This window comes from Dendropsophus ebraccatus, chromosome 1, assembly GCF_027789765.1.
Source record: "Dendropsophus ebraccatus isolate aDenEbr1 chromosome 1, aDenEbr1.pat, whole genome shotgun sequence".
Lineage (NCBI taxonomy): Eukaryota > Metazoa > Chordata > Amphibia > Anura > Hylidae > Dendropsophus > Dendropsophus ebraccatus.
Window position 1 is genome coordinate 167,562,523 of NC_091454.1, and position 18,692 is coordinate 167,581,214.

General features: G+C 43.1%; 1 protein-coding gene across 13 annotated transcripts in view; it reads right to left on the reverse strand.

The window, feature by feature from the left end:
- PPIP5K1 (diphosphoinositol pentakisphosphate kinase 1) overlaps positions 1 to 18,692 on the reverse strand; it is a 147,916-nt gene that overhangs the window by 109,266 nt on the left and 19,958 nt on the right. For 10 of the 13 annotated variants that reach the window (XM_069983992.1, XM_069983982.1, XM_069983972.1 and 7 more), the window contains exons 1-4: positions 6,526 to 6,612; positions 5,920 to 6,434; positions 2,799 to 2,994; positions 1,602 to 1,692 (exon numbers count right to left, since the gene is read on the reverse strand). In XM_069983992.1, the coding sequence (XP_069840093.1) occupies positions 1,602 to 1,692; positions 2,799 to 2,994; positions 5,920 to 6,075 (443 nt within the window). In that variant the 5' untranslated portion in view covers positions 6,076 to 6,434; positions 6,526 to 6,612. Of the gene's footprint in view, positions 1 to 1,601; positions 1,693 to 2,798; positions 2,995 to 3,802; positions 3,967 to 5,919; positions 6,435 to 6,525; positions 6,613 to 18,692 lie in introns of those variants that run through there. The other 3 variants (XM_069983927.1, XM_069983920.1, XM_069983935.1) reach the window with 3 other exon arrangements.

Here is an 18,692-nt window from a genome sequence, read left to right on the forward strand (position 1 = left end):
CCATGCATATGATGTTGCTATAACACCAATAATAAAGGGCCTATTTTACCTTTAAATGTAACCTTATTTAGGTTTAGGACTACATGGCAAATAGGGTTGGGGAGGAACAATTTATCTAATATTATTTGTTCAGTGCCATGGGTAAGTGGTGACACTGTCTTCTCTGCTGCCACCGATGTTCATCTCCGGAACTGCAGGACTGTAAACACGCACACGCACAGTACTGCAGCATTTTAATATTTATCTGTGTAGGACATTGCCAGGTTACCACGAGGGAGAGGATTAGGTCTCTTTTTTGTATATAGTGTTTGTGTACTGTATTTATGATCAGTTCTGTATTTATTTACGCATTCATAGTACATTTATATTATTGGGGTAGTTCTCTTGGGGAAAACTATGGTTATTTTTTCAGTCTTTTCCATGATATCCATTGATTTTTTATTTTTGATCCATTTTTTTTTAACCATGTTGGTGTTGTTAATTTTTGTAATAAAGTCAATTTGTGTGCATAAACAATGTGTGGTGTGTACTCTATCTGTGCTTTTTCATGGGAACTGCAGGACTGCCTACTATCTGCAAAGGTTGCAGTGCAGACAGATTACTGACAGACAGCATCTAAAGGCAAGGGTGCTCTGTATCAATGGCATTCTCTGTGCAGCAGCGCTGGATCAGAGCAGGAGAGTGGGGACAAGGGTTTGGACAGCCCTGCAGTTCCTGGTAGGAAGGTTGGCAGCAAAGAGGCCTGTGTGTGTTTCCATATTTTTGACACTAAAATAAATATATAAAAAGTTTTTTTTTTGTTTTTTTTTTAATACTATTTTATATTTACTCATATGCAACAGTAATAAGTTGGCTAAATGGGCCTATAATGTCACATCTCTGAACCCGCAAGCACTGTGCAGTAGCAACCAGAGGTCTGTGATATCAGCAGCATTTAAACTGTTTTAATTGTTACCTGAACTTTCTGACAGCAAGTGTGTCAGAGAGTATCATTGTCACAATTGATTTCAAATGCGGTGGTCTCAACCCATGCACCTCTTCAAGACCATCTCTAACAAGGATTGTTCACTCCCCTCCACCTTCACCTTTGTCACTTACTGCCAACAGCAACTTGTGTGGGCACCCCTCCTCTTGCCTGTGCCGTCCTGCTCTTTATGCTAAATAGCGATTCTGTCCTTAAGATGTCCGGCATGAAGGAGCATGTGGCCATGCCCCTCCCCTTGTATCCTCCACTGAGCCTGTATATGCCTATGGAGGACAACAAGGGATGGACATGGCCCTCCATTTTATGGAAAGAATCTCTGTTCAGCATACAGAGCAGGACGACACAGCCTGGAGGAAGGATGCCTGATAAGAGTGCTGCGAGGTACATAAACCAGTAGCAAAAAAAAGTGTGTAATTAAAGGGGTTATCCAGTGCTACAAAAACATTCCCCCTACTGTTGTCTCCAGTTTGGGTGGGGTTTTAAAACTCAGTTCCATTGAAGTAAATGGAGCTTAATTGCAAACCGCAGCTGAACTGGAGACAACAGTAGGGGGAAAAGTGGCCATGTTTTTGTAGCGCTGGATAACCCCTTTAACAGATGACAGACAATAACTTACCTGTCCTGGATGAAATACTGCATATCTAAATCATTGATCAAGAATGGATTGCGCAGCTTTGAATAAGCAACAGCTTTATCTAGTGGAAATCCTAATGGGAAAAAAATGACATTGCTAGTTACATCGCTACACCAATGTTCAGTTCACATACTAACACATGACATTTTCCAGCAGCCCAATTATACTGTCCTAATAAAGGTTCACCTGGTGTTGTAGGTAAATTATTTTCAGTAAGAAAAGGGTGTGACATTTATATAAACTGTGCCTCAACCACATCTACAGGATTTTGTCTCTAAGGACAGCAGGGTGGCTCAGTTGTCATTGTTATGCTGAAATCCAATCAGGGCAACACATGCATGGAGTCTGTATGTCTTCCCTCTCTCTGCATTCTGACAGGGTCATTTAGAATTTAGATTGTGGGGACAAGGGCCAATGTGAGTGATGACAAGCTGTGTATGTGCTGCTCAATCTGCGGGTGCTATATAAACAAAGAAATGATTTGACTGAGAAATAAGCTGGGGGAGGGGGTGTTGTTTATTATTTTTTGTTTTATTATTGCTTATATTATGTAATTAAACTGGAAAAATAATTATCACTATCAGGCACATTCTAGATTAAAGAGAACCTGACTGCTGTCCAGAGGTTAAACCTCCCCATCCCCTCCAGTAGCGGACACTTTTCCCCATACTGTGGAAAGGGAATACATGTTTTTTTTGGGGGGAGGGATGAATACCGCTTCAAGGAATGGGTCAGAAAGTTCCTACTCAAGTCTTAATCAATTTATGTAAATGGATCTTAATAAATGCATGCTCCATGTTAAATAAACTTTGTTTACATGATACCAAAGAACCATTTTGACTAATCAGTTAAATTTAGATCTTGTCGTCACTATATTGATCATTTTATGTTGCTTCTTAGGTGACATTTTGGCATGCCAGCCACCTCCAGTAAAATCCTCTGCAGTGGGAATGCATACGTGCAGAATTCCAGCCCATAAAAACAGAGGCATGCCCCAGTTCACAAGCGGTCATTAGATATCCCTTATTAGATGTACAACATCCAATTTAACTGATTAGCAGACAGGATGCATTGAATTATTCAAACAGATTTTGCTTTGAAGTAGTGTGAAAGAGAGGAGCGCAAGCTGTCAAGTCCGGTGACACGAGAGTGTGCAGGGCCACGCCGGGGAGATGTTACCTTTGGAGTGGAAAGAGATGAGGCAGTCACAGATGGGCCACTTCTCCACAGGCTCATTTAGGATAATGTCTTCAGACATGATAACCACAGTGATGTAATCAAATTTGCACAGACGCTCCAAAATTTGCGTCATGGGCTTTGACTTGGACTTTTTGGTCATGGCACAAATTCCCACCACAATCTGGCGCTCCGGAGGCTGCAATTAATAGACAGACATATGACTATATATAAAAATGCCTGCAACTAGAAGAGTGCACAGTAGCAGCAATACATTTATTCCTTGCATGAAAAAAACACTATAAAACATTTAAACTATGCATTTTGTGATAATGTACATCTGGATCTGGCAACATGAAAAGCAGTGTCTCTTATTTCCCAGTGATTCACAAATTCCTTACAATGACTGTATTGGTATTTGTTTGGAGACGAATGGCTGTCATCTGATTAAGCCACAGACATAAAAAAGTATTGCTATGATATTTCCCAGGAAATGTACGTAGTGTGACTTCATCTTCTTCACTGCCCAGCATGGTCCTGACACCAGCTACTGAAAAGGATTACTTTTCTGAACAATAAAAAGGATTTCTATCAGTCCAGAACCTCAGCATTATTTTCTTGGTAAAGTGATAAAAGGCATGTATCTAAACCCAATTGTAAGCTACACGAGTAATGTGCAGGCACAGCAGGGTACGGAAAGTTTCTTGTGTAACACTGTCTACCTCTTTAATGAAAGAAAATCTTGCTAGTACATACAGTTATAGCTATGGCTTAGGCTCTGTTCACATTGATGTTAAGTACCATTCAATTGCGTTCTTCTGTAGAATACTGTAGTCTGCAGTGTAACTAATTGTAAAATATTAAAATGAGTTTATTAAATCCATCATAAATCCTGTACAGAACCCAAGAAACCATACAGAAGTGAGCCCTACAGATACTTATACACATAAATGCCTATGTATTAAGTCCATAAAGCTCCACCTCGAAGTATCACATGTAGATATTACCTGACGTGAAAAACATTCTTTATCTCGGAGGAGATGCCAAAAATTCAGCCTGGAAGCACGAGTGCATGACATCTTTGATTCACTAAATAAGGTTTCTGGGATCTTCCCAGATTCCTGGGAACTCCCTTAGTTATATCCCTGAGATACTCTACACAGTCACTGGCTCTCTGGATAGACAGGTAGCTAATACCTCAATCCTTGTAGCTTTTTTTTTTTCCATTTCGAAATTGTAAACCAGGGGCCAGAGTCCAAAACTTCTGCTTAATCTATCTGTTTGTTATCTAACATGGCAGGGAAATTAACACATAGCACATATCTAACCTAGAGAATAAGTTACAGTACTTTTCAGGAAAGCAATAAGGGTGTGTTTTTACATATGCATTTAGAATGGGATACGAACACTGTGGAAAACAATCCCCTCTCCTCCCCCAATAGGCGATAATCCCAGCTACATAATGCGGTATTGGGGGAGAATGGGGGGGGGGGGGGGAGTGGTTTCCACAGTATTTGGAATGCAATCTGAACACATATATGGAAACATGGATGGGATTTGTGAACCAGACGCAATAATTAACCTTTATGGCGATTTGACACAGCAAGAACAATCTTGTGGGGAGAAATATCCATGGGCAGCTTCAAATATGTCCTGGCTTTAAAAATAATGTGTCAGAGACTGATACCTCTACTGGTTCCAACAGCAAATTCCTATCTGTCATCCACAGCCACATTTAAGGCAAACAGACACCTTCTTCTTAGCTCCAGTGATGCCTCAGTCTTAATACACCATCAGCATTCCTGCAGTGTAATCTATTTCATCCCAGCTCTGATGCAGCCATACGTTCCCTTATTGCTGCTGGGTCATGTGACCAATGTTACCATTCAGACTTCCTGACACTGTAAAAGCTTTGTGTGTCTCAGGAAGTGGTCTGTCCTGTGTTGATGACTTGTGAACTATAGGATTAAAAGATTGCCTGAGGGCCCTACTACAAGGGAAGTTAATTGGTCGAATCAGGCAGCTTTGGCCATTTATCGCTCTGTGTAATAGAGATAACGATCAGCTTCTTTAGGTCCAGACCTAAACTCATCGAGCGTCGGGCTCGCATCGCTACGTGTAATAGCGATGAGCGGCCAATGGCTGATGACTGAGTAAAAAAATTTAAAATAAACTCCTTCATACCTCTCCGCACTCCCTGACATCCTGCTAGCTTTGGTCTGCTCCTGGCACCGTCTGAAATGGCAGATGTTCAGCCAATTATCGGGACAGCGTTCCAGCGCTGTATCGGTGATTAGCTGAGCAGCCTGTGACTTCACACAGTGCCAGAAGCAGACCATCAGGACCTCAGGGAGCGAAGAGGTATGTAAGAGTTTATTATTTTACAAGGGCTGCACGGATATCGCTAATGATGTCCGTGCAGTCCTTGCTGCGCAATTATCAGGCAGTGTATGGGCTCATTGCTGCCCTATCTAATAGAACAGGAATGCAGTGATATGGTAGGTGAGTCTATGCAACTCGTATACAACTCTCCTTATACTGCCTGTCTTTATCTGCACTGTGCAGATTTGTTGCCTATTATTGAACATTCATTGAGTTTACATACGTTGGCACTAGAAGTAATAATTACACACACTTTGTCATGTTTTACACAGGCTTTGGCATGCTTCTGGTCAAGAACAACCTTACTAGTACCTGCAAACAGCATCAAAAAATGTTCTGTAAAACAACAGCTCAGAATAATATTATTTTTCTCCATGTGGTATAAAACATGTTAAAATATGTCAGCTTCTCTGTGGAAATGGTAAGGGCACTTGCAAGTAAGAAAATAATCCTATACAGCCTTGCTTTTCAGCACCGTTGAATAAATTATACATATGACTTCATGCTTTTAACAATACATTACCTTGCAACCATTGCTAGCCCAGACCCCTGCAAACTACTTTCCCAGGATACAAATGCTGTATTACGAAATCTTTGCTTTATGTAAAATTTAATTTGCGAACAAAAAAATGTGGAAATTATAATAAAAAAAAAAAAAACTTTCAAAAACATTTACAAAAAAGGAATATCTCTGGATTAAAACACACTATTAAACAAAGATTTAAAGTAAGTTTTTCCTTACCGTCTCTTCCTCATCTTCATCTTCCTCTTCTTCATAGAAATCAATCTCGTCTGGATTCATGTTTGATTCCAGGAAGTCTGTCTCATCATCTCGGGCACCGACAAAAAATCTGGGTGTCGAGCTGTCGCCCTCGCAGGGTGGGGTCAGGGATGACATCACAAACTAGTGGGCCTAACATCACGCTCTGGAACCATCACGTAAAAATAGGACAGATCTTGTGAAAAGATGGGGTCAGTTCTAAGGCCTCCAGCTTCAGGACACAGGGTTTAGAAGCAGGGAAGGGATGCATGAGTGGTAAAGGGATGCCCAGGGGCTTCTAGCTATGTGAAAAAGCACAAGCTTTAGCATGCTCTATATGTCCGGGTAATACATACATTTTAATGGTTAGAAAGCAGCCACAATTACAAGTGCTTATGTCATCTAGTCCTAGAAGCAAAGAGCTTGAGTACCAATGTGGGAGGTTTTGAGTCCTATATGTGTTTTCTTCCAGACATCAATCTTCCAGAAGGCTCCACCTAGAACAAACAAAACAGCATTGGTTTATATATATAGATGTTTACTCATCAATAGACAGAACACAATGCAAGGATCTGGAAAAGAACTTACTATGTGCACAGGAATAGAGACAAACTTAAATGTCTCAAACAAGTCAGCAATAAGTGTTATCCTTAAGACAAACTGATAATATTGTTCTCTGTCCTTCAAGCAGGGTATACAGAAAACCAGCCTGCTCAGCCAAGAGCTTGCGGAACTGATGATTGGTAAACAGCTATTCTCCTCCGTGCTGCACATGCACTCAAGGAGAACAGAAGTTAGAGGTGAATTAAAGTTCTGCCTTCTCAATAACCTATGGCTCGCTGTCCTGAGGGCTCCACCCCGCTAGACAGCTGTCTCAGCACTTCAGAGAAGTAGGCACTGCTCACAAGTGACAGTATGCAAGAGCTGCGTATAACAGTATTGTCAATGGGGGAAGGGGGGGGGGTAAAGCTGGCTTGGTGCTCAAGGCAGAAGAAGTGTCAGCATGCTCCCAAATGTTCAAATGTTAATTCCTGGCACCAAAACGTCTGCATGACATAACTGCTGGATAGCCAACCTATCTGCTCACAGCCACAGTCTCGGTTCTAAAAGTACAGAAAAGCAAAATAACAGCCTTTGTCTTCCAAGCATGCATTTTATGTATGTCTGTATGTATGTGTAATATTCATAGCTTTATGTACAGTGGTGTCACACGGAATCAGAAGCCACAATGTGCCCCACAGGCTTAAGGGCGGGAATTCTCGCGGAATTCCGTCAGCTGTCCGCCCACACATCTGGGCGCCTTTCCGCCGGCCCCATAGACACCATTCTATGGGCCGGCGTATTCCGCTATACGCTGAAAGAAGTGTCATGTCACTTCTTTTAGCGGATCGCAGAATACGCCGGCCCATAGAATGGTGTCTATGGAGCCGGCGGAAAAGCGCGTTCCTGTGCGGGCGGACAGCTGACGGAATTCCGCGAGAATTTCGTAGTGTGAACCCGCCCTTACTGAGAAAGTAAATACAACTCTGATCCCTTCCCTGAAGGGACAGCTGACAGTCTCTAAATGGATGAAGAAACACAGAAAGAAGAAAAGGGAATAAAGCGATTTTGGAAATAGTCCCTTATAAATATTTAGTTGTTATAAATATACAGCCACTATGGCGATCTATAAGTCTCCATGGTTGGAATTCAAGGTTGAAGCGGACACGTTTTTGCAGTATTTGAATATGGAAATAACAAAAAGCTTGCTGGAGGTTGACAGTATTAAGGTTCTGACTAGTAATTATGTGCTTCCTATTAAGACAGATAGGACTTTGAGTAAACTGTGTACTTTTAAAATGAATGAAGTTATGTCTGGTACATCCCTCCTCCCATATAAGGAAGAACTTTTATTGGTTAAAGATATGGAATTGTACCTGAGACATAGAATAGATGTCTGTTTCTTAAATTTATGTATGGCTGATAAGAAGGTTCCAAAAGGCTTGATTTTAGTACCAAGTCCAGTTTTGAGAATGATAGTTTTTTTACTGCATGGTGGCAAGCACATTTTTTGCTACTCTCAGGTAATTTGATGCACCTGCTAGTGGCTAAACGAAAAGCCCTCTGCAAAGTTCTTTTAGGGTATATTCACACGAACAGACTCGCAGTGAGATTCTCGCTGCGAGTCCGGCAGGTCCTGGCAGTTCCCACACACTATATACTACCGCCTTTAACCCCTTCTGCTCCCCCGCTGTAAGCATACATTACCTCTCCTCGCTGCACGGGTCCGGCGTCCTGCTCTCCCGTCCAGCCAATCAGTGTGTTGCCCAGCCGCAGCCACTGATTGGCCGGACGGGAGAGCAGGACGCCAGACCCGTGCAGCGAGGAGAGGTAATGTATGCTTACAGCGGGGGAGCCGAGCGGAGCAGAAGGGGTTAAGGGCGTTTAGACCGCAGCGAGTATATAGTGTGTGGGAACTGCCAGGACCTGCCGGACTCGCAGCGAGAATCTCGCTGTGAGTCCGTACGTGTGAATATACCCTTAGAAAGAATTATTAGAAAGAGTATAGATATTACATTGAGTAAAGAAGCTTGTTATAGAGTTAATAGAATAGAAAGACAGTTAATAGATAAAAAAACGAAGAAGATAGAAAGAGATTTTGGAATAAGAGGAGGTAGGTATAAAGGATGATTTGGTGCAACAGTGCAAAAATATGAGAGGAACTACAATAAAGTAGAGGAAAAACCTGCCATGAACCAAAAACAGATGACACACGGTATGGCTAGAAGAAGAAATGTAAGGTTAGCTAATACAGAACAATATGCGAAGGAGGGGAACGTTTCCAACCAAGTAACTAGGACATTGACTAGAACTTTTATATTTACTATAATAGTAAATTTAATTATACCAACAAGAAATGCACTATAGAGACAGAGAGAGCAAGGGATAAATCGCTTCAATCAACACCCCTTGAACAATCTTCTATATCAGCGCCCACCCATTCCCCCCTCTCTTTTTTAGGGTTACCACTCACACTCAAGGACCCACAGTCAGTAAGTCCCCTACCATTAAGAGCTGCAAACAGACCGGAGGAGAGTGCGAGTCCTGCCCCAGGAAATCTCAGTATAGTGGACCAGAACAAAAAATTCCCAATAATTACTTGTGCAATTACTAGAGCAAACGCAACTAATGATAAGAAGCCCCCAGAAATTAACACAGTTTTTTACACCGATTGGGCGGATAAGGACAAGAAAGAGGGAGGAGATGGAAGTAGAAGAAAAAGAAGAAGAAAGAGAGGGGGAAAATGTATCCAAAAATCAAAAGTAAACAAAGAAAAGGAGAAAAAGAATTCCCCAATAGAGAAGATTTGAGAACAGGTGGAGTGTTTAATATTTGCCAGCACCAGATAACGTGGGAAGAACTAGAGGACATTCTATCCCTCCTCCAATATGGACCTGTTTGAAACATTTGTAGATTTAAATGATTTCATTAGGAAGTTGACTCTAAAAAGGTTTTTTGAAGTAAAAGAAAGGAAGAAAGAGGTTCCCCTTTATATACAACAAATAGAGGAGGGAGACAAGAATAAAGATTTGGAGATCCTTACAAGCAATATTCTAAATGAACCTATAGTGTCAGGCCTGAAGAATGCCTCACAATTTTACCCCACTCAATCTAGGGGTCATTTCGTGGAAACATACTACGAAATTACTCTAGCAGATCTTAGAAAATTAGAGAAAGAGAATCTTAGGGAAGGAAATATTACTAGCTCAAACTTAAGCAAGAGTGAACAAAAAGCGCTAAAGAACTTAAAGAAGCAGTTCACTTTTTATTTTTTTTCGCCCCCCCGGGTAGCCGCTGTCAAGTATACTTACAAAAGATGATCGGTGTCCCGTTCCCGTCGGTCAGTTCCGTCCCACGGTGCCGTTCACATCGGGCGCGCGCTCACTTCCGCCGGCGCTGTGACTCCTCTTCTCTCCCTTGTCATTTGAACGCCGGAAGTCACGCGCTTCCATAGAGAATGCATGGAAGCGAGTGACTTCCGGCGTATAATCACTGGGCAGAGAAGAGGACTCGCAGCAGCCGGCGGAAGTGAGCGCGCACCCGATGTGAACGGCACCGCGGGACGGAACTGACCGACGGGAACGGGACACCGATCATCTTCTGTAAGTATACTTGACAGCGGCTACCCGGGGGGGCGAAAAAAATAAAAAGTGAACTGCTTCTTTAAGAGAAAATGAAGATATAGTAATAAAAAGGGCAGATAAGGGGGGAGGGATAGCGGTTATGGACAAAAATTATTATATAGAGCAAGCACATAGGATAATCAAAGATGAAAAGTATTATCATAAATTGGAGAAAGACCCCAGTGAGATTTTTCTGAAAAAAATGTCTACCCTGATAGAGGAGGGGAGTAAAAATGGTATCCTAACAAAGGAAGAAAAAGAATATCTGAAAGCAAGCAATCCCTAAACGCCGTATTTTTATTTTCTGCCAAAATTACAAAAAAATCAACAGCGTCCTCCTGGAACGCTTATTATTGCGGGAGTAGGTTCCCTCATAAGTCACTTAGGAGAGTACTTGGATAGAATTTTACAGAAATATGTCTCCTCCATCATATATGAGATTCAGGGCATCTTCTAACTCAACTAGAGACACTGAACTGGGAAAATGGTGATTTACTGGTATCTTTAGACGTAGCAGCATTGTACTCCAACATCCCCCATGATAGAGGTGCCGGATGCACAAAAGCACTTTATTTTGGAAAGTCTTGAATTTATTTTAAAACATAATTTTTTTTATTTTTAAGGAAGATTTTTATGTACAGCACCTTGGTACCGCAATGGTCGCGAAATGCGCAGCGGTTTTTGCAAATATCTACATGGGGGTATTCGAGCAGGAGTTTTTTTTATAAAAGTAATTTTATGAAAAATATAAAATTTTCTGGGTGTTTTATTGATGACCTGTTTTTTATCTGGAGTGGTACTAGGAAGGAATTTAAAAAGTTTTTGGAATTTTTAAATAGAAATGAGTGTGGTCTGGCTTTTACGGAAAATGGTAGTAACCAAGAGATTTCGTTTTTAGATCTAAATTTGTATATAAAGAATGGAAAATTGAATACCAAAACATATTTTAACGCAGTTGATGCAAATGGATATCTACATTTTAAAAGTAAACATCAAAAACAGTGGAAAACAAATATCCCATTTGGGCAAATGGTTCGATTAAGAAAAAAATGTTCAGAAGATTTGGTATTCAACGAACAAGTAAAAGTGATAGAAAAAAAGACTGAAGCCAAAAAATTTCCCAAGCAAGGTGATAGAAGGAGCACGAAAAAGAGCAGAAAAAATAGATAGGAAAAAAACAACTAGAGGAGCATGGAAAAAAGAGCAAAAATCAGAAGAGAAAAAGGAGGAAGTTCTATTTATTACAAAGCACTCATCTAACAATAATGACATCAAACTAATTTTAAAGAAAAACTGGAGTATTTTATTGGATCCGTTTTTAAAAAAATATGTGAAAAAAGGACCCAAGATGGTCTTCAGAAGATCAAGGACACTAGGACAAATAATTGCCCCTTCTTTTCCAGATTTAAATAAAAATAAAAAGAAGAAAGGGAGGATGAATGAAAATGAGAAGGGAATATATAGATGTGGTAAAAAGATGGGCAAAACCTGCCCTTATATACAGAATAATACAAAAAAAGTGATAAATAACACTTCAGGAGAGGAATTTGAGATAAAAAGTCACCTAACTTGTGGTAGCGAGTACGTTAACTTTATGCTGGAGTGCCCACGTGGCCTCCAGTATATAGGGAGAACAAGCCAGACCCTAAGGCGTAGAATAAATACTCATCGTTTTAACATTAGTCACCGTTTTAATAAACATAGTGTCTCTAGACATTTCTCGCAATATCATGAACCTAATGCAGATGATCTTAAATTGTATCTGATAGAGAAAATAGACACACAACTGCACAGATTCAGTAAACATTGCCGCAGGGAGAGTTACTGGATTTTTAGAATGAACACCCTGGTGCCTAATGGGTTAAATGAAATGCTAGAGAAAGTCTGATGGACAGGTCTGATGAGGGTTCTGGTCGCACATGGTAGTGGGGAGGAGGGGAAAGGAGCCTATATGTGGTTTTAAAGGGAATGTACCATCAGGGCTGGGCTGAAGCACTGGAGGCGGGACGACCCACTCCCAGTGGGAGGAAGCCCCCACCTCTCTATGACACGGCTCCATTAGAATCAATAGGGCTGCATCATAGCCCAGGCCTGATGGTACATTCCCTTTAAAAGTCTTGTATTGTCATTCATTCTGTTTATCCCTGAGGAAGGGGGGTACAGTGTACCCCTGATACGCGTTGGATTGTGTTTAAATAAATGTTTTCTACTTACCTGAAGTGCCAATAATATATAGTTAGTGAACGGTGAAGCTCAAGGAGGTTTGAAGTGTCTGAAGCATTCCCTGTGCAATAAGGTGTGTGCTACTGCTGAGCTGGACAAGTTGGAGTTTGAGCAGCCATGGAGTTCCCACTGTCATAAGGAGATATAAGAAAAGGATGTTCCTGGCCTGGGGGGGGGGGGGGGGGGGGGGAGTCTGGCTACTACGCCCCTCCGAACAGTAAACTCATATATCTGAGAAGCTAAGGCCTTTATTGTTATTTATGAAACTAGTATCCGCTCTCCATTTTTCTTCTCTTTTGTGCAAATAAGTCTCCATGGTAACAGACTAATTACAAGTCCTGTGTAATCTGCCCGTCAGTCGTAATGCTTTTACTCTGCCCGTACTTCTTATTAACGTGACTAAAGTGACAGGTTAGGGCAATTATTAAACAGCCAATATGACCTATGTAAATGTAAAAGACCCCGTATCAGCCAATGGCAATCACCCACCATCTGATTGCATAGAATTATTCCTTGACCATGCCCCTGTCTTCTGCTCCCTCATACTCCCTTTCCTGTCCAAGCCTCACTGGACCTGGCGTTTGAATGAGTCCCTCCTCTTGGACACCGTTTGTGTTGCTGACCTTAAACAATCGGTCACGCACTTTTGTTCCGATCATGCTGTGGATACTACTTCCCCTATTATTCAATGGGAAGCTCTCAAGTGTGTCCTCCGGAGTCCTCATTAAACACGGTTCCAGACTTAAGAGGGAGAAGGCGGCTTCCCTGACAAAAGCGCTTGCTAAGGTTTCCTCCCTTGAGCTCGCCCACAAACATGCTCTGTCTCTCCCGATTCTGAGGGACTTACAAGCTGCACGCTCGGAGGTTAAACGCCTCTTAGAGGCATCGTGGGGCCGTCTATTGCAGTCCTGTCGTAGTAAATTTTATGAAAATGGCAATAAGTGTGGACGCATGTTGGCGAGGGCTTTAAGGGACAAACTGGCGCAATCGCATATCCCCTGTATCCGGACCACTGCGAATGTAACTACCATATCACCCCGGAAATAGCATCCACATTCCATTCCTACTACACTACCCTTTATAATCTTCCTAAACCCTCGGCCTCAGTGCCTGAGCCCTTCTCTCCCCCTCCTATTGCTACTCAGATCTCCAGCGATACGGCAGTAACCCTGGAGGAACCGTTCGCGTTGCACGAACTCAATTGTGCTATTGCACAACTCCCGGGGGGGAAGAGCCCAGGCCCAGACGGCCTGACAGCCCAATTCTACAAAGTGCTTCAGGAATCCCTAGGCCCCACCATGCTCTCGGCCTTCAACTCCATATCCGACACCGTCCCCTTTCCGCAACACACTACTATGGCCCATGTCGCCCTTATTCCTAAACCGGGAAAGGACCCGCAGACCTGCGGGAGCTACAGGCCCATCTCCCTCCTCAATGTGGACCTGAAACTTTATGCCAAACTAATTGCCAACAGGCTGAACCCACACCTGCCAGATCTCATCCATGCGGACCAAGTGGGTTTTGTACCAGGGAGGGAGGCTCGCGATAATACTCTCAAGACATTAGACATAATTCATTACGCTCAATCTAACAATGTACCCCTGATGGTTCTCTCTTTAGACGCCGAGAAGGCTTTTGATAGAGTCTCGTGGTCCTCCCTGGTACAAACCCTACAACGTGTGGGCATAGGCCCGCCCTTCCTCTCGAAAATTCTAGCCCTTTATAACACTCCCTCCGCTCAGTTGAAAATCAATGGCACGTTGTCGGCACCCTTTTCTATTTCCAATGGAACGAGACAGGGGTGCCCCCTGTCCCCCCTCCTTTATGTCCTGATCATGGAAAATCTAATGTCCACCATCCGACCTCTTGCTCTATATCACAAACCCACGCTTGTCCCTCCCTTCCCTTATGTCTCGACTAGACCGGTTTGGTGTATGGTCAAATTTTAAAATTAACCTTGCTAAATCTGAAGCCCTCAATGTCTCCTTGGACAGCGCCACGGTGCGCTCTCTTCAGGAAAATTTTCCATTTGCTTGGCCCCCCGCAGGCATATCATACCTGGGCATACGCATCCCCCCCACATTGTCCCAACTCTTTGATGCTAATTTCCTGCCTCTGTTAGGCCGTTTCCGAACGGACCTGACAGCCTGGACCAAGAAAGATTTCTCTTGGTTCGGGAGAATTAATATCCTGAAAATGACCCTTCTCCCTCGACTGCTCTATCTCTTGCAGACCATCCCAGTCCGCATCCCCGTTTCCTTTTGGAAACAAGTGCAGCATTGCTTTTCTTCCTTCGTCTGGTCCCCTGGCCGTCCCAGAATCAGACGCGAGGTTCTTTCTCGTCCTAAGGATGCGGGGGGGGTTGGTCTGCCAGATTGCCGCCTTTATTATCTATCTTGTGTCCACGTGAGGATCTTGGACATGTTTCATCATTCTACTTCCAAGCTGTGGGTACAGTTGGCACAGGCCCAGTGCCCTCGGCCTTTGTCCACGCTCCCATGGACATGGTCCCCTACCTTGGCAGACCGCACACCTCTGTCCTACACAACTCGCCATACTCTTGCATCTTTACCGGCCACCAGGTCTCCTTGTGCTCTGTTGGATAGTCGCGGTCCTATGACCCCCGTCAAAGATAACCCTGACTTTCAAGCAGGTATATCCCGGACCTTCTTAGGCACGCCCAGGGACACCCCTCTCCGCTTCTATCACGTGGTCAAACGGGGAGCACTGTTACCCTTATCCGACATTCTCCCCTCCGCACCCCCCTTGTCCAGACACCTGTTTGAGTATATTCAACTGCAGCATTTCTACACGACCACCTCACGTACTCACGCTCTCCATAATATGTTGTCGGACTTTGAAAAGTTGTGTGTGGCGCCTTCCTGTCTCCCACATGCCGTCTCTCTCTCTTATCAACTGTTGCTCTCCTCTAGACTGGACCATCTGCCCTCCTTCTGCTCGGCATGGGAGACAGAATTGGGAAAAACTTTTACGCCTCAACAATGGTCAAAGGCTTTTTATCTATCTCACAAAGCTACTATGGCATGTAAGACACAGGAGACCAGTTATAAGATTTTGTCCCGTTGGTACCGGGTTCCAGCTGCCCTTCATCGCTGGTACCTCTTGGTCCCTGACATTTGTTGGCGTTGTGGGGGCGTGGGAGGCACCATGACACACATTTGGTGGGGATGCCCCAAATTGCGGTCATTTTGGCCCACGGTCTTGCGCCTCATTAAGGAAATTACCGGCATCACTATCCCTAATACCCCTGAAGCGACGCTGCTTTTCATGTTCCCCACAGCTCAGTCGCGCTTCAAAAAATCTCTGGCACGCCATCTGCTCCAAGCTGCCAAGTCAGTCTTCCCTCGGAAATGGAAATCCGTCGACCCTCCGACTATTGACGAATGGTTTGCGGAAATAGCCCAGACACATCACATGGAGGACCTCATTGCTGTTACCCCGGCAGCAGTGAAGAGGTACACGGCCACTTGGGGCCAATGGCTCCTATTCCTAGATTCTGATTCTTATAGAACCGCCACGGCCTGAAACCGTCCTTCTGTCCCTAGTTGCCCGAAGGGTGCCCCCCCTTCTTTTGCCGCCAGGGACAGCCTCTCTGTTATGATCCTCTTGTTGTCTTGTCCCCTCCTGTCCGGTGTGTTTTGTTTGTCGTCTTCTTGCTTCTGTCTCCCCTATCTCTGCAGTACAGCTTGCATATGATAGTACATTGTTTTTGTAATGACTTATGCTGAGATCAACCGGAATACTGATCCCGTTTTTTTCTAGTCATGTTACGGATGTTGACATTCCTACTGTTCTTTGTTATAGTTCACGATTGCATTCTGTGCATTTACATCATTCCTTGTATTTACCCCTTCCCCCCAGAGGGACTTGCCGTCCCGAGTTCCCATTTGTATTGTATACTTTCTTTTCTTGTCTTTGAAAATAAAAACTTTAAATTAAAAAAAAAAAAAAAGAATTATTCCTTGTCCACCCATCTCCCTGTGTAATAAGGGATGGGCAGCCAGCAAATGAGGAAGAGCGATCCTGCGATCATTTATGTGGCCCTGTCCACACGATAAGCGAGTTATGTAATAGGCCCTTTAAATGAGCACCAATCTACTTGTTTAACCCTGGCATTGGGCAGCAGTCTGGCCTTGTAATACCACTCTTAAGGTCCTATTACACGGGACGATTATCATGCAGAAAATACTAATAAAATTCGCTGTTAAATGGTAATCGTCCTGTGTAATTGCAGGCAACGATTGAAAAATCGTTCATCTTGTTGTTGATCGTCGGTTTAGAACTGACCCTAAAATCATTGCTAACTGTTCGCTGTAATTCTACATTATTTCACTAATCATTCAGTGTAATGCTACGTTTACACGGAACGATTATCGGGCGAATTTTCGCGATAACGATCGATTTCGAATGATAATCGTACGTGTAAACGCGGCGAACGATCGATAAATCGTTCATTTTGATCTTTTAACATGTTCTTAAATCGTCGTTCGTAAAAAATTCACCGATCCCCTCTTCAGCCAATCAATGCACGGCAGCACTGATTGGCTGAAGAGGGGAGTCGGGAATTTCAAACGGCTCCTTTTCAGTCAATCAGTGCTGAAGAGGAGCACTGATTGGCTGAAGAGGAGCCGTTTGAAATTCCCGGCTCATCTCTTCAGCCAATCAATGCTTGTGGCCGGGGCGGCGGGGGCGATCGGAGCGGGGGGGGGGGGGGGGGGGCGCGATCGGAGCGGCAGCGGTGGGGGTGGCGTTCGGAGCGGCGGGGTGGCAATCGGAGCGGCGGGGATGGTGATCGGGGTGGCGCAGGGGGCTGCGGGCGCGCAATCGCAAAATGATTTTTCCGGACGATATATCGTACCGTCTAAACACTGATCGTTATAAAAAAAAAAATCGTTACTTCGAAATCGTTAATCGTACGATCGGGCCAATTATCGCTCCGTGTAAACTTAGCATAAGGGTCCATTTACACAGAAAGATTATCTGGCAGATTATCTGCCAAAGATTTAAAGCCAAAGCTAGGAGTGGATTTGAAAAGAGAAGAAATCTCAAGCTTTCCTTTATGACCTGATCTCTGTTTATAGTCTGTTCCTGGCTTTGGCTTCAAATCTTTGGCAGATAATCTTTCTGTGTAAATGGACCCTAGTTCCAAATCGTTCCCTCTTTTGCTGGGATCAGATGGAGTAAATGATTGTAGTCACGATCATAGTAAAATGAAAAGATCGAAATGAACGATTTTTCGCTCATCACTTGATCGTCTGCTGTGTTTACATGGAACAATTATCACTCAAATGCGATCGTTATTGCGAAAATTCAAACGATAATCGTTCCGTGTAAACGCAGCATAATACAGTGAACGATTTCAGTTAACGATAAACAATGTAATTTGCTATCGTTTAATGTTAAAAATCGCTTTGTCTAATAGGATCCTTAGTCAGAAGTAGAAAATAGACTGCAATATGACCCGAAATTAGTCTGATTAGAGAGATTACACACTAGAACAAAACTGTTGCAGAGTTGTGTAAGCCCTTTAAAGGGGTTGTCTATGGGCTGAAGAAATCCTGCTTAGTTGAGCACCAATGTAGAGCTGGATCAGGGCAGGTAAGTATATATATATATATATATATATATATATATATATATATATATTTTTTTTTTTTTTTTTTTGTCAGCCTGAGCTCACAGACAAGAATTCTGTGGGGCTGAACAACCCCTTTAAGTCACTTCTTCGCTTGACATCCACCAAACTTCTAGTTAGCCCTGTGAATAGTGGTTAACTAGCTGCAGCCTACCTGTGTACATTGACTTTACTGGCCCAAATGTAGTCTACATTTCCAAAGACAATTTATTTTGCACAATTCAAAAACACAGGCGCAGACTACATCTAGTAACGGATTGTATAGGTTCACTCAGCCCACTGAAATCAAAGGATGTGACATAGTTACACTGTGGTATACCATTCAGCCAGTATGCCAACATATCTCTCCGAGTGCAGCCTAGTTAGTAGTAGTGAACGTAGCCTTAGCAATTTTTAGGTCACATTCAAGTTGTGTTAAAGTTACTAATAAAGTTGTTCTTTAAAATTACATATCAGGCAGTGTGAATGTCTAGCTTATGTTACATACAGTCACCAGTCAGACTGGCCTATTAGGGGCCAAATACTTGCTGCTAGAAACACCAGAGATCATAAATAACTGGTTGGGATATATTAATGATATCAGGGCTGTGGAGTCGGTAAGCCGCAGCTCCGATTCCAACTCCTGAATATTATCAGGACCGACTCCGACTCCCGACTCTGACTCCTGCTCCTTCATAAATGGCCAGTCATATACCAGGGGAGTTATTTATCAC